The 17,172-nt window shown below is 36.7% G+C and overlaps 1 protein-coding gene across 1 annotated transcript in view; it reads right to left on the bottom strand.

The window, feature by feature from the left end:
• The window catches only part of ldb3a (LIM domain binding 3a), a 46,965-nt gene that overhangs the window by 12,247 nt on the left and 17,546 nt on the right, over positions 1–17,172 (bottom strand). Inside the window, exons 4-9 of the mRNA XM_058796504.1 lie at positions 14,385–14,460; positions 11,303–11,325; positions 9,736–9,939; positions 5,571–5,737; positions 5,423–5,459; positions 4,224–4,316 (exon numbers count right to left, since the gene is read on the bottom strand). Of these exons, the coding sequence (XP_058652487.1) occupies positions 4,224–4,316; positions 5,423–5,459; positions 5,571–5,737; positions 9,736–9,939; positions 11,303–11,325; positions 14,385–14,460 (600 nt within the window). The remainder of the gene's footprint in view (positions 1–4,223; positions 4,317–5,422; positions 5,460–5,570; positions 5,738–9,735; positions 9,940–11,302; positions 11,326–14,384; positions 14,461–17,172) is intronic.

The following is a 17,172-nucleotide window of genomic DNA, read 5'->3' as shown; positions in this document are numbered from 1 at the left end:
TCATTTTATGTAGAAAAAGCCCACAGGGAGGAGTGAGGTAAAAGATGAAATAAAGAGAATATTTAAAGCTGAAGGGTCTCATTATTTTACTTTATTTATCCCATATTAATATGCAGAAACACCTGTAAGTGAAGTGAACTATTTGTAGGTTTTCCTGTTGATTAACCCTATGTTTACGACCAATCCAACGCAGCAACGTTGGGCTAACCAACCTGGTTTCATGAGAAAATGAGAAATGGGAAAATTTTGGACTATCTGTCTGTCCGACCAATAAAAAATTTGGGGAAAATTCTGGAAATCTATATAAAAATAGTTATGTTTGCAATTTCAATTTGTGATGTTACTGTCATAGAAATGACAGGCTTCAGCTTTAATGTCATTCTGTGGATCTTATTGAGTTATGGTGATGGAACAGAGAGAAAGGTCTGTAACTGTTGGTTGCAGACATTTATAAAGCCTTCATGAAGATTTAAACACTTTCTGTGGTGAACTTGTATGCGTATTGAGTCCCTCTCTGTTATTTTGTATAATGTATGTAGCATGTAGCGTGTGTGTGTATTGGAGGGGCTTTGGTAAAGGTGTGTGGTGGCAGAAAGCAAACACACATTAGCATTTATTGCAAGCTGTGAGACTGAAACAAACAAACAAAAATTTTAACTTAATTAATTATGTTTACATCACTGATTACATGACTCTTTAGTCTCTCTCTCTCACATACATACACACACACACACACACACACACACACACACACAGGTCCTGAATGTCCTGAACACTGTATTCATCAACTGGCTATGCTGCCAAACTGTGGCACTTTTAGTTATATTACCAAAATCTTGAATCTCAGCACAGATTCAGAGAACAATGATATACAGATCACAGAAGCAGACAATGCCTTCAGAAAGAGGGGTTGTTACTGAAACTAAACTACTTGCAAATGTGTGACACAAATTTATGGAAGAGGACCAGAGAGCAAAGAGAGTCAAGACAGGCAGAGGGTAATTCAGACAATACTGCAGTGCCACCTGCTGGCATTATATGCTTGACACATGGTTTGGACATAGGGAAAGAGTGTTCTCATCCTAAAGCGGGTTAGTGCAACAGAGTCTCATGAAAAGCAGCCTAACATGTAGACTATCACTGTTCTTCTATTTACATGCAAATTATCAAACAAAGTTGGCATAGTAGAGGGTTGCAAAGAAAAACTGAATGAATATTGAAAAGGAATATGAAATATTCATGCAATAACCACACATTATAGGGTCTGTAATGCTTTGAATGTTGGATAGGTTCAGTTTTTCAACCCATGCAGTATTAAGTATTAAGCATTTGTTTCCAAATATGTGTAACTGTTTGAGGAAAATATTATGTCCCCTTGTTAAAGAAATCTAACATGAAATACAGGAATACATAAGACTGGGTAGCGAGTTATGGAAAAGACTTGGGTGTGTTTCTTTGAAAGCTTTAAAAAATACCCATTTGGCTTCATTTATCTACATACAGTCATGCATGACAGAAAACAACCTTTACAATGATGGGTTAAAAACACCAAACTAATACTTTAATATTCTATAATATTTAATATTATTACAAGAATTCTGGAGAGGCTTTTTAACAAGGGTAGAGACAATCTATTATTAAATAAATACATTAGTGAAAAAGGTTGTTTGATGCTAAAGCAGTAATTCACACTGAATGATTGAAACAGCATAAGAAGATTACAAACTAATGCAACAACACAACAATGAACATTCAACAGCTTCATACAGAGCTGCTTGGACCACATCTGGCACTATAGACAAGACAATAGTGCGGTGGAAAAGAGAAATTTGTCACAAAACACCAAAATCCTTGTTTTGTGACCAACTGAATGTACAATAAACTTAAATAACTTAAAAAGATAACTTAAAAATTACTATAATATAATTTTAAAAAAAAACATTGAAATTGAAAATTAGAAATGTGGCTTAAAAATAATTTAAAGCTAAATGGAAAAACTAATAAAAAAAATAACAAAATTACTCAAATTTAAACCAAAAATAAAATCAATATATAATAACACTGCAATAAAACTGCAATTAGAACCAAAAAAGAAAAGCAATACCAATAAAGTGCCAACTTGATAAGACCAAGAAATTCTTGGCGGAACGAGCAAAACAAACATACAACTTAACGGACAGCAGGAAACAGCACTGCAGTGATGTGCAATGAAATAATTGTTTTGTTTCAGTCAAGTGAGAAGTGTCTGATGAAAAGTTGGAGACAATGATAGCATAACATACAAAAGAGCTGACCGATGCAACATTATGTCAACCTAGCATGATGTGTTCATATGTACATGAAGGCAGAGATCTGAATAAATATGACAAAGATGAAGAGTGAGGGAGGGGCCAGCCACCCAGGGCCACAAGCACTCCAGTGCAGTCACACAGTCTTCCCAGCATGCACTGCATGCAAGTGGGAGGCTCACAAGTGAAGTAAACCAGTGGTGAGATGGTATGAGAGAAGGACACTGTTAGCAGAGGCATAATTTTATACTATTAATAAAAATCTAGCGCAAACCAGTCCAAAGCAGAGCTAACACCATTTCCCTATGTGACAACCAGACAGGCAGAATTACCTGGAGGAAAAGTCCTGGTTTATTGACTCTCTCTACTCACAGACATTGACTTCCATCTTGCTCAACCGCTTGAAGTTCTGACGGTTTCACACGCCTTCGCTCATCCTCTGGACAGAGAGCGTGTCCCTTCAGCCACCACTCATCTAGCTAAAGGTTATTACTCTTCCTACACAAATAAACTTTACACTCCCACCATAAAGTCTTACTAAAAGCCTAATTTTCTCAAAGCAAAACCATTAGATTCTAAAATAGTGATCTGTCAACATTTTTCCGGTCTCATCCCAGATCAGTGCCATATTGCAATGCTCTGTGATAGTTAGACAACTGACTGACAGATCAACATTCTTATCTCATGAAAGCCCTAGGCAGTCTAATTTATAACCACAGGCTTAAGTAAAAAATGTCTGACAAGTTAGATGAAAAAAAAAAAATCTTCAAAGGGATAATAGTGTTGGTGATTTGAAGTTTGGTTTAAAGCAAAATCTTTTACTGTCTGTCAGGATTTACTTTTTAACAGATAAGAAATGACTTCTGGAATAAAACTGACTGCATGTGCAAGCTATTTCAACATTTGCTAACCTTTTTAACAAACTTGCCCTTGCATAATCGTTGAAATGCTATCACAGTATCAAAGGGTTAGATTCTAAGATCTACACAGAAAAATAACAAATTATCCAATTCAGTGGTTCTCAACTTTATTGACTCTTCAAGGTACCCCAATGTCCAACATACTGGCTAAGATATTTCTGCCGTAATTATGACAACATAATTTTTTTAAAGAAATGTTTTAAAATATAATTGCATTTTTAATAATTTTGTGATTCCAGAAGATTCAATGTGTTCGGTTTCTGTTTGTTCTTCAAAAAGTCGTTATTGAGGGGATATATAGATGCATATAGATATTCCAATAAACTGAACACGTAAAATGCTAAACTTTATTTAAATAAATAATTTTAAGCAACACTGTGCCCCTGGACATTTGCAAAGACCTTGGCCCCCTTGTTGGGAACCACTGATTTAATCTAAAAAGCAGAGTGGTTTATTTGTGAATTTATGGCCAAGAATAAAATGGGAATGATTACTTCCAGCCTTGCTATCAATGAGAAAAAACAGTTATCAGGTTATAGGCTATATATCTAAAGATTAATATTAAGACATCTTTAAATAACATTATTTAATACAAAGTTCATTTCCTTTCTGTAGACATAAATCTTTTGAACCCATGCAGACTTTCACACCCAGACAAATCCCAGTGCCAAAAAGCCTTTCCACATGATTAGTTCATCACATTTCTTTTATTTGATGGATTTGAAAGACCTATGCACAGATGCAGTGATGTTCTCAACAACCATCAATATGTAAACACACAATCCAATACGGGAGAGAGAATTTAAATGGTGGCAACACTCACATGAACAATTTCAAAATCTATACTATAGAGTGAACAACTAGCTTGAAACTGTAATGATGAGCCAAACAACATAACTGACATTCATCTTCATTCTTTCTGCTTTCCTCTCACATGCTTTGACTTTCCTGTTACAGCAGTACTGTAGTCTCTCTATGCCACCTGTCTAGCTCTCTCTATCTTGGGGTGCTTTACTGAGGCACATTAAGTATTTGTGCCGACAAGCCATGGTGCCAGTTTTTCAGTTTAGCAAAACGAGGGCCTTTGGCTTCAGATTCAAATCTTTCCCTGTAACATCAACACATATATACAAGACAAAAGGGGAAGGAAAAAAAGAGAAAAGAGAGGTTGGAGAAATGGGTTAGGGAATATGGTATTCACTCCCCTGCCCAAGATGTGTGAGTGTATACAAATATGCATGGCGGCTTTGAGGCAAAATGTTCCAGTACCCACTAAATGTTTCACATTCAACTAAATGCCAGAGGTCACATTCTGCATATATTGTGTCAGATATGTTATTACAGTGTGAGATAAATGAGAGCTAATGATATATGAAATATAAAGCTTGATGTAAATACCACAGACCAGGGGTGTAAAGTACAGTATTTGAGTAACTGTAACTATAATGTAGTAATAACATTAATAAGTAGTAATTTTCTGAATTTTAGGAATTTGTACTTAATTATAAAATTATATATTTTACTCTTTATAAATAATTTAGAGAAGATATTCACATCTCAAAATGAATATCATAACTTTAATAATTGTAATCAAGAATGCTCTTCCACCTTGCTACTCCAGTTTTATTTTTACTACTCTATGTAGTAAAAATGTTTGTTGCCCTGGGTGGATTACTTTATGAATGTCTAGTTTTACAATACGTTATTCCTGTATGCTTTCTCAAGGGTTTTATGGATAGTAATGTCAAAACCCTTCCCGTCAAATAACCAGGTTTTTATGTTATGTTATTTTGCATATCCAATTTGAAAAATGAGATATAGGTTTACAAAGACAGGGTTAGCAAGCATTTTGTAATGCAACGTCTAATTCTAAACATTTACTTCATTTTACAAGTACAATTAAACTCTGGTACTTTCAATTAAGTATAAATATTCTAATATTTCAGGTAAATATTTTGGTATTACCAAATATCAATTTATTTAACAAAAAATACTAATTCTCTGTACTACACCCCTGATGCAGACTACTATGAATACATCCAAGCTGTATTAGACTGAGGCATCTAATGAGTGCGGATCAAGTTCAGCACAGAGAGTGGTATCCGATTATGGGGGTCTGTGAGTCGATCAGCCTTTCAAGTTTTAAGAGGCAGAGGGCTGGATTTCAGCACAGGTCAAGTATGTGGCCACCAGATCCTGCTACTAGATGCCTACCTTGACTTTCTCAGAGCTTCCTCATCAGGGTCTTGCACTGCAGAGGAGAAGAGAAAAGACAAAGAGAGAACATGTCAGACTCTGCACTCGAAGTCAAAATCCATATCAAAACAAAAGCAAACTGACAAAAACATGCAGGCAGACTTACTGTATTCAGTTCCAGTAACGTGGGCGAGGACACGGAAGGACTTGGACTGCAGCTGGGCGGCTCTTATGGCCCAATCAGACGGCCCCAGTTCATTGGTTTCACTGGGGATGACGGCCTGATACACTGGGGAAGCACTGTCTATAACACGGTCTTTAACTGGCAGATTACTGCAACCACAGAAAGAGCCGGTCGTGTGAAAACACACACTTTCCTATCAGCATGACTGGAATGTTAGCAAAGGTATTTTCATGTTTAACGACATCAAAAGCATTTTTTGTTGTCTTAAGTTCAAACTCCATAGATAATGAACTGGGATGTAAATGCATTCATTTGAACTAATCTACTGCCATTATCACTCATTTACAGTGTATAGCCTAACATATGCTTGTTAACACTGATTATTTTACATAAATCAATGAGTATTATGCAGCATATTTCATATAAGTGCTATAAAACAGAAAAGCATGGGCATTGTGGCCAGAAGCTTGCTTATCACTACCAAATGCAGTATGACAGCATATCTTAGACACGTTATATCTCTTACCCAGAAGAATGACAGAGCAGAGCATTCAGAAATGTGTTTGTTGACATCTAAAACTCAATCGCTGACTGATTTTCAGTTCCCACATTAGCAGACCCTCCTTCTGTAAACCTCAGCATTTAAACACGTTTCCACCAAACACTCTTAAAAAGTCACCTAGCAGCGATATTAAGGGTTTCAGAACAGAACTTGAAAAGGAAGTTTAAGGTGCCATCTGAGAGGATTAAAAAGAGGAGTAGTATGTGAGGTCACTGTTGCATTCGGCTAAATAAAAAGACAAGATACAACTATTTCAAAAGTCACCGGACAGTCTCGGTTCATGAAAACCAGGTGCATTTCAGAACTCCAGATGCTCAAGATCAGACAAACGGAGGTTAGAGGAAGAGATGAGAGAGAAATGCATAATGTGGTGATCAGGCATGCAATGCGCAAGGGAAGAGACGAAAAAGAGACTCATATCAAACAGATGGATCAAGCTACTTACGATAGCGGAGAATCAGTTTCATTGCTGCCAGGCAGGGCCATTGAGATTGGACACAGGTAGGGTGGGGACAGGGTACGTGATGTACAGTGTGATGGATAGATGAAGTGATGGATGGTTGGGAATGGAGTGAGAGAGGGAAAATTAGATAAAGCTTCTCTGTTATGCATTAGAGAGTGGCTTCTGACACAAGACCGAAAGCCTGAGCACTCATTTTCATGATTTTAAACCATATAAAAACCACAGGACATCAGAATACTGGCACCAACAAACAATACAAATATGTAGATCACTGCTAAAGCACATGGATATACAGGAGAAAATATGCACAAATACACAACTCATACTAGTACAGATTAATAGAAAGACTATCAACACACACAATGCCATTCAAAAGTCTGGAGTCGGTAAGAATTTATGTTTTTTGAACAAAAGTCTCTTATGCTCACCAAGGTTGCAAATAATTACTCAAAAATACAGTAAAAACGGTAATATTGTAAAATATAATTTATTCCTGTGGCGGCAAAACTTAATTTTCATCAGCCATTACGCTTCATTGTCTTATGTGTCTTATGATCCTTTTTAATTTTTAATTTGATAATTTGGTGCTCAAGAAGCATTTCTTATTATTATCATCAATATTGAAAACAGTTGTGCTGCCTAATATTTATGATTCTTTGATGAATAGATTTCAAATGAAAAGCACTTATATTAGAAATAGAAATCTTTTGTAACAATTTAAATGGCTTTACTGTCACTTTTGAATAATTAAAAGTACCCTTTATATACATATATACATGTATGTATGTATGTATGAATGTGTGTGTGTGTGTGTAGAGTTCATTTGCAAAAACCGATAACTCCATTTTTATTTTTCAGAAATCACGTTTTTTTTATTGCACATTCCAAGTAATGTTAATATCAATCAAACTGCAGATGGGTTGTTTTGATTAAGTAATAGTAACTTAAACAAATACAGTTCATTTACAAAATTAAAGTTCACTGAAAGTATGTTTTTTTTTTTTACATATTAAAAGTTTGTTTTATAGCAAAAGCAGATAACTCCAACAGTCGTTTTTTGGCAAAAGCTGATAACTCCGCATTTCATGTTTTAGAGTTTATACTCGTTTAATCTACTATATTTTCATCTGAGATGCCTGACTGTATGGATGTGATTACACGCAATACACGGAGCTTTTCCCTCACCATTGTAATACGCTGCTTTTGCAAGGCTCCATGAAAATCTTTCAGCTTTTATTTTCCTTTTTCACCCTGAAGATGATATCACAGTTTCATCAAGTTCGTCGAAATTATCCATCCTCGATCACTTTTAGTCAGTTTTGACTAAACTGCCCTCAGCTAGCACATCTTTTCAAAGTGAAAGTAGCCTTGCCACCTGACCTGAATACAGCGCGCTGATTCGCTAGAATGGACTTATCGGCTTCTATTCAAAAACGACAAGGGCGCTTGTCGGCTTCTGCAGTAAAACGTGAACTCGATGCCTTGAAAGTGGACAATACCGGCTTTTTTTGACTAAACGTGTTTAGGGTTCAGATCATTTTTTTTTTGACAGTGCCGTTTATAGGTTTTTGCAAATGAACTCTTCATATACAGGTGCATCTCAATAAATTAGAATGTTGTGGAAAAGTTCATTTATTTCAGTAATTCAACTCAAATTGTGAAACTCTTGTATTAAATAAATTCAATGCACACAGACTTAAGTAGTTTAAGTCTTTGGTTCTTTTAATTGTGATGATTTTGGCTCACATTTAACAAAAACCCACCAATTCTCTATCTCAACAAATTAGAATACTTCACAAGACCAATAAAAAAAACATTTTTAGTGAATTGTTGGCCTTCTGGAAAGTATGTTCATTTACTGTATATGTACTCAATACTTGGTAGGGGCTCCGTTGAGCTTCTTCACCCTTCCTCCAGACTCTAGGACCTTGGTTTCCAAATGAAATACAAAACTTGCTCTCATCTGAAAAGAGGACTTTGGACCACTGGGCAACAGTCCAGTTCTTCTTCTCCTTAGCCCAGGTAAGACGCCTCTGACGTTATCTGGTTCAGGAGTGGCTTAACAAGAGGAATACGAAAATTGTAGCCAAATTTCTTGACACGTCTGTGTGTGGTGGCTCTTGATGCCTTGACCCCAGCCTCAGTCCATTCCTTGTGAAGTTCACCCAAATTCTTGAATCGATTTTGCTTGACAATCCTCATAAGGCTGCGGTTCTCTCGGTTGGTTGTGCATCTTCCACTCAACTTTCTGTTAACATGCTTGGATACAGCACTCTGTGAACAGCCAGCTTCTTTGGCAATGAATGTTTGAGGCTTACCCTCCTTGTGAAGGATGTCAATGATTGTCTTCTGGACAACTGTCAGATCAGCAGTCTTCCCCATGATTGTGTAGCCTAGTGAACCAAACTGAGAGACCATTTTGAAGGCTCAGGAAACCTTTGCAGGTGTTTTGAGTTGATTAGCTGATTGGCATGTCACCATATTCTAATTTGTTGAGATAGTGAATTGGTGGGTTTTTGTTAAATGTGAGCCAAAATCATCACAATTAAAAGAACCAAAGATTTAAACTACTTCAGTCTGTGTGCATTGAATTTATTTAATACACGAGTTTCACAATTTGAGTTGAATTACTGAAATAAATGAACTTTTCCACGACATTCTAATTTATTGAGATGCACCTGTATACACACACACATAAAATTTCTTTAAAAAAAATATTGACCTCAAACTTTTGAAGGGTAGTTCACCCATAAACCATGATCCCTAACTTGTACAACTGAGCATTCCCATCATCATTCCCATTTGAAAAGGACACAAAAATCCAACTGAAACTGAAACTCAACATAACATATGCTAACATTGAAGACTTCGAAAACCTTTCTTCTGCATCCGTATGGCAACGTTCATATTCTGAGATTTACATTACTCAGATCAATGCTGTGAAACTGAGGAAGAGTAAGACTATATCAAGACTATGATCAGACATCCTTGGGAAGTCTTTAGCCTCTTGAGCATTAGCAGATAGCGCTGACAAGCGTGGCTTTGACAGGCATTATGGCAAACGTGTGTCATGCAGGACATGGGAGGAGGGAGAAGACACAGTTAGGTGTGACAGGTCTTACCCAGACATCTCGCTACCCCTGGCCTGGGACTGGCCAGCAATGGCATCCATAATAGCATCCTGGGAGTACATGCTGATGGGGGTGTTGTACTGTGCATGGATGATGGTGGCCTTGCCTCCAGGCCCCTTCACCTCAATGGGCTTGTTGGTGGAGAGTGCAGAGTCCTTCAGAGCTATTGGGTTAAAGCTGGTCAGGTACTCAGTGCTGTGCGAGTGAGGGAGTGGTGATAAGGGATGAGTATGGGTAGAAGAGAGACAAGAGAGATAAAATGGAGGTTAGACAGAGAGTGAGATGAAGGGTGTGTGGACAGTGAATTGGGAGGGAAAGGTGTAAGAACCCAGTTGATAATACCAGCATATGTTGTGTTTTGGATGCTGGCATTTCAACAAAGCTTCTTGATTAGATTAACCTCCAGAAAATCTATTCTGGTCGAACAGTTCTGCTAGACAACTGCATGCTTACACCGGCTTGGACCAGCATGGAAATTCATGATGGAAGGTGTTGCAGGTGAGACAAAACCATAGTATGATAATAATTAAATAGGTAAATAAACAAATAAAAGGCTCAGTCTAATTTTTAAGGCAGAAACAACACATCAAAAACACGCTTCACACAGCAAAAACTTACTACTGCACACTTGTATAACTACAGCAAGCAGTACAACTTAATATACTAAACAGGGACAGGAATCAGATTCCTGATTCTAATTCCTCTTAACCATTCCGGTTCCTTATCGGCTCCATTTATGATTCTTCCAAAGAATAAATATTTGTAAAAAAAAATAAAAAGTATGACAAGATGTTTTTAATAATTTATAAATGTACAATAATTCTTGGAAAAACTTGTTCAGAACAGTAATGCATACATGTGCAAGAAACGTTAACAGAACTGGGCAACATTTAATTATGATATATTTTTTCCTATAACGGATTATTGTTAATGTCTTAAGAATAATCGGAATATAAAAGAGATAAAATACAATTTAATGTAACTATCAAAGAGTTAATTATAGAATAAATATCTAATATCCCACCGAATAAACTATAATTATTAATACGGCGTTTGAATAATGACTGTTACTTGCTATATTGTGGTTGTGTCTATTAAATTACACAAATTCATTTTGCCATTGTTGCAGCAGAAATACATAATTCAGATCACAACTAATAATCCCGGGTTGTCATATAGTAAATGTGATAATTACGACATGGTGTGAATGCAGCATAAGAAACAGTTCTTGACTCCCAACCAAACACTGAGTATACTAACTAAGAAGTGTCAAACTGGGACCAATAAAATTATGACAAACGCATTCTCAACGCTAAACATGAGTTCAGCAAACCAACTGGGATTCTCATAAATACATATTCCAAAGATTCAGATATGATTCTCTGTATTGTAGTATAGGTTTATGTTAAGCATTAGTACATCACTAAAGAAAGCTGAGATTGCAAAGGATGACAAATCTCACTAACCACACTTTATACCACAAAGGCAGATCCAAACAATTCCATGCACGTACACCACACAGACCACAACAACGTTATGCCAGGAGGCTGTTACTAACTTGGCAGGAGTGTTGGTAATAACCTACAATGGGCGAAAGGAAACAGAAACAAGGGCATTGGTTAGCAACGCATATAAACTTAACATGGAAGGGTTGTGCCAGTGAAAGTTCTTCAAAATGAGGAATCTCATCAGATTTTCAAGGTGCAGTGTGTAATTTCAGATTTGTAAAAATAATGCCTGCTCAAACACTTCCTGTCTTCCACAGGATATCCTGCACTAAACTCAAGCCAATGGTTGACCCAAGCCAGGCTGCTCAAATAGACAAATTATGTTTTTTGGCACAGAAATTACACATTTCACCTTTAAGGAAAAGGGAAAATGTTAGTGTGTTTGAGTGCCAATCTGTGTGTTTGTGTGTGTTTGGCGTGAGTGACATGTTGCGAGCAGCAAGTCCCCTTTCAAAGAAGTAAATAAATAAATAAATAAATAACCGAACGCAACAGACATGTCACTGACCACAACTGACAAAAGAGAAATACGCTCTCATAAGAGTGTCTCCCTGCAAAGATGTGATGGGAGGGAGTGAGGGGGGTGTATCAGTGTAGTTAGGAAACTGAACCATGAAATTCCATGGCCTTTTAAAGGGAGAGCGGCGACAGGTGCTCTCTCACCCGTCTCTTTCCGTATCACTCAACGGCCTGAGATTTCCTCTGTACTGAGGCACATGCTAAGACCCTTTTCACCGCATATGAGGAAGAGAGTAAACGGAGAGGGGTACAGGACATTGTCATCCATTTACCTAATCCACCACAGTACTGCCAAAGTACATTGCTTTGAGGTTACAACGCAGAAGTGAAACTGTCAAACTGGGAAAGTGATATAGTGCTTTTAATGTCTCAATACGACAGCTTGCTTTGGTTAGCAAAACATGAATTTATGCAGATACAAATATGGGATCTGTTTTCAAAACTTTTTCTGATTTTTAAAAAAAAATGTTTTAGAAATAAGTCTCTTATGCTTACCCAGGCATTTATTTTATTTGATCAGAAATACAGTACAATTGTGAAATATTATTACAATTGAAAATACCTGTTTTCTATTTTAATAGAACATAAACTATTAAAATAGACATAAACTATTAAAATGGCAAAACTAAATTTTCAGCAGTCATTGCTCCAGTCTTTAGTGTCACATGATCCTTCAGAAATCATTCTGATATGATATTTGAAGAGTTCAGATGCAAAAGCCTCTAAGTGCCATCTGAAATTTTCTTCTAAAATTAGCATTTTTCTCAGGTTCCTATGTTTTTTGCTAAATATAATTAATATGTATTAATTTCTTACAAAAAAAAAAAAAAAAAATTACTGACCCCAAAATTTGGAACAGAGGTGTATTTTCCATTTTGACAGCCAATTTTTCAATCTAACCCCTCTGGTGGATGCATTATCTGGTATAACATGGTGACTGTACCTGAAGGAGGGCCACCTCCAACTGAAGCCTCAGCTCAAATTTGTCTTGCACATTCCTTCAGAGGCTTGAAGCTTTAACTAGATCCTCCTCTGGCCTGCTAATGCCAGTGGGGAATAGGGTCAATGTAACAGATGTAACCTCTCTTTTCTGAATGTTGCATGGCCGCTGTCATTCTTCTGTCAAGAGCAACGTTAGCAACTGGGTGGGGCTGAACTATAACCAGCCCACTGATTCTAACTACTTTTAGAAACTCTGTACTGTTAATTTAGCATTAAAAACTATATTTTTAAATAGGACACCTGGCTGCTAGCGTCAGATCTCAGTCATTCTGTGATTACATACCCACTAGGCATGCCTGACCCCGAGCTCTTAACCCTCTCCTGCAGCATGGCCATCTCTCGTAATGTCTCTGCAGAGTACAGACCGATGGGGGAGTTATACTGCTGGCTTTTTTGCCCAGAGGAGGATTTGTCCCTTGGAGCAGTTAAATGCCTTTGAGCAGGCAAAGAAGCTTCTCCGCTACTGCTCACCACAGTGCTATAGGACTGGTTGGTGTGCTTGCTTGAGTAGCTGGAGTTTGTCTCAGCAGAAGCCGAGAGAGCTCCATTCATTTGCACAGGCTGATCCTTAAAAGGAAACGTGCATGTGTGTGAACAGTGATGAGAAAGAAAGACAGAAGCAGCCGGTCAGAGGAAAGCTTAGAATGACAATAATTTACCTTCACACTACGTAAACTACAAACATTTATTTGACTTGATGTTTTACTGAAAGCAAAAGGAATATTTTACCACAAAAAAATTTACAGTATGCCTTGTGTTGTTTGAAAAACCTATGATTTTATTATTGTTGTTGTTATGTAGAATTTCTTTAAAGCTTCATAGCTCCGATTTAGTAATCATTGTCATGTATCATGAAGTGCAGGAATGACATTTTGAAAAATACCTCCTTTTTGTTGAAACAGAGGAAAAACTGATCATATTGATTTGTAACCACACAAAGGTGGGAAATGGCTAATGTTTTCATGAAATAACTTATTCTTTACCTTCTTAAACATAATATGAGTTTGTACACTACCACTCAAAAAGTGAAAACCAGCAGGGGGCATCATAAGGCTTTTTACATGTAGTAGAACATTTGTAAAGATATCATACACTCTTAAAAATAAAGGTGCTTTTACGATGCCATAGAAGAACCTTTTTGTCTAAATGGTTCCATAAAGAACCTTTAACATCTGAAGAACCTTTCAGTTTCACAAAAAGTTCTGTGTGGCGAAAGAAGGTTCTTCAGATTATAAAAAGGTAAGAAAGAGATGGTTCTTTAAAGAACCTTTGACTGAATGGTTCTTTGTGGAACCAAAAGAACCTTTTGAAGCACCTTTATTTTTAAGAGTGTACATGATAAAGGCATCCTGAGTTGAGAGAAATCAAAAGAATAGAATCTTTTATCCTACCCTCTAAAAAGAATCTTTAACATAATTAAAATTTCAAAAAACAATCCCCTTTTAACTGAGGACTTCAGCTGAAGCTTGCACTAATAATTAGGCTCGCTCTAGCTTTTACATTTCATGAACAATCATGTGGAATGTATGACCTGTGCTTGACTTAAAGTACATGAATGCACGGACACATAGTGTATGCAGATATATGTAGAATGAGTAACACGTGACCGACCTTCTGATGAGGGATCACAGGCATAGGGGAGTCAATCCTTGGTGTTGTCATGGCAATTGGAGTGGGCCGCTTTGACCTGTGATAAAACAGAGTGAGCACTTGAAGAAAATGACAGAAGTGCTAAAGACAGACTGTCTGGATCACATCTTTTATGACAAAATTGCAATGTGCAGTGGTGAACTATAAACATTTCACACACAGTTCTAGAAAAATGCAGCAGCCATGTACAAACTTGTGGCAAATATTTTCAGTTTCCAGACCTCTCGACTTTCCTTTGAGATTGAACACTGTCACAATAACAACATAATGAATCCCATCCACAACAGAAGCAGTTTTCATTGCTATCAGCTTTCAGAAAAATGCTTTTGTCCAAACAGACTCGGTGTCAAATTGAACCTTTTCAGAAGAAAAAATGAAAAACATTACTTACACAAAAGGGAAAAACTAGCATACTTTATAGTGCACATTGTTTGAAAATTTGTGCAAAAAGAACAAAAAAACAATTTAAAAAAGAGAAGTCCTTCGAACACAGTAGAGACAACAGATACATTTTGAACGTATCTTGACAAGTGTTAAAGTTTATCCCACCCTACATGTCCACTTTCTAACAACAACCCTTGCAATGGGAACTCTGGGATCTATTAAGAGTGTTAAAGCAAGGAAGGATGGTCCGGTGTAATCCCTGCAGGTATGCTCAAGAGGGAAAATAAAGGTGAACATGCCTTTTTTGGGGTTTTGTTTACTGAACTAACAGTAAACCTGACTTAAGAACTAAGATGCATCAGAATTGCAACCTGCCCTGGAGAGATCAAGGATGCTTTTACAAACTCATATATTTCACATATCTCACGGATGACTGGTGCAGACATGGTTCATGAGGAAGATACAATAACCCAGGCATGCCACTCTCTCTGCAGCTTCATCTATTGATAACTGACATTTATATTACATGCCTAGAATAAGATATCATTCATTCCACTGTTTTGATTAGTTGATCACTTTACCCATATTTTTTCAGCTCAAATCTGATGTTGTTCACATATGAAGCAGGTTACATGATCTTTTAAATGTGGCCCATACCAGACATTGTCTAAACAATCACGTAACACACTCTAGCCTGTCATGTACATCATAACACCATCAACACATTTCATAATGCAATATGATATCATATTTTGTTACATTTGTATTTTGTCTAGTCTTCCAATCTCAAAACTTTGCATTAGCATTAGAATTAACATTTTAGTTTCTTTGCAATGTTTAAAGCAAGTGAAAAACATTATTTGGCATCAATGTATACACTTCTATTGTGAAGTTTGGGGTCAATTTCTGACTTTAAGTCTCTAAATGCTTTACAAGGCTGCATTTATTTAGCATCATTACTCCAGTCTTCAGTGTCACAGGATTCTTCAGAAATCATTCTGATATGCTGATTTGTTGCTCAAGAAACATTTCTATTCTGGTGTATGAGGCTGCTGATGGACGAATGGACACTCGCCAGAGGCAGAGAAGAACGATTCTAGAAGCTGCAGCTACCGAATATCATTCTGAGTACATGATATTCATTATCTGTTTTGAAGAGCTTTTCAAATGTGTGCGGATGCTTGTCTAGTAATGTTGAAAATGAGCAAAATGAATCAGCAGTTAGTCTGATGTGAGTTGTCAGATGTGTCACAAAACTCTTTATATATTATACATGAAAGCAATAAAATCACATGACCTTTCCCTGGCTAAACACATACAGAGCTCATCTGAACTCGCACAAAATCTCAGTCACATATGTTTATGATATACTGAAGCTGCAGTCTGTTTACGCTTCATAAAAATTATTCCCATGATTGACTGAACAGACAAGGCCTGCTTTTTAGGGCTGCAACTAACGATTATTTTAATAATCGATTAATCTGTCGATTATTTTTTCGATTAATCGATGAATCGGATTTAAAAAAAAAAAAAAAAAAAAAAAGCATTCATTTCCAACCCTTTATTCAAAAATAGAACTAAAATCTTTAGAAAGTGCACAAACATGTTGCTCCTTGAACATCCCTGAGCTGTTATAATAATAATAAAATAAAATAAAATGGACTAACACAAAAACATACACATGTATGCTTTACATCTGCCAAATATATAGACTTTTGAAGTGCAAAAATTAAATAATTTAACAACACTGCGTCGTTAGCGTTGGTATTGTATCAGACACCTGCACTTAACATTATATGAAAATCAAGCTCAAATGGAGTTAATAATGTTTTGACCAGAGAATGACGGAGATGGAGTGTTTTGTCTGTCGTTAGAACGGCTGTAACTGTTATGCAGTGCATAAGTGCATTAAGTGCATTATGCTTTCATCAACTTTTACAGGTTATATAACTTTGATTGTAGCTATATGGGCGCTTAGTTTTTTCTTGTTGTTTAATACACTTGGCCAAAATCTCAAATTAAGCGCTTATGCACATAATGCACAGGATATTTAAAACGTATATAGACAGCAAATAACTAATTCTTCTCCACTCTTCAAACACACAAAAACATTATCCTTTACTGACATAGTGTTTGAGTAAAGAAAACGCTGTACTATTCAAACACCAATTATTTATTCACCCTTGCATTGCGAAAAAGCAGAGATCTCATCTTCTCCAGGCTGTGCGCGGCGTCAATCTGAACGGAGGCGGGTGAAGTTACGAGGTCTCGCTGAGAGCTCGATGATCCAATGGCGTTACGAAGTTTTACTGACAAGTTATTTTAATGCTTATCATTGGTTTACTATTTTTAAAACTCTCTGATT

Source organism: Onychostoma macrolepis, chromosome 13 (assembly GCF_012432095.1).
Source record: "Onychostoma macrolepis isolate SWU-2019 chromosome 13, ASM1243209v1, whole genome shotgun sequence".
Taxonomy (NCBI): domain Eukaryota; kingdom Metazoa; phylum Chordata; class Actinopteri; order Cypriniformes; family Cyprinidae; genus Onychostoma; species Onychostoma macrolepis.
The sequence above is the reverse complement of the archived record's forward strand: the minus strand, read 5'-3'. Positions and strand labels throughout refer to the sequence as shown.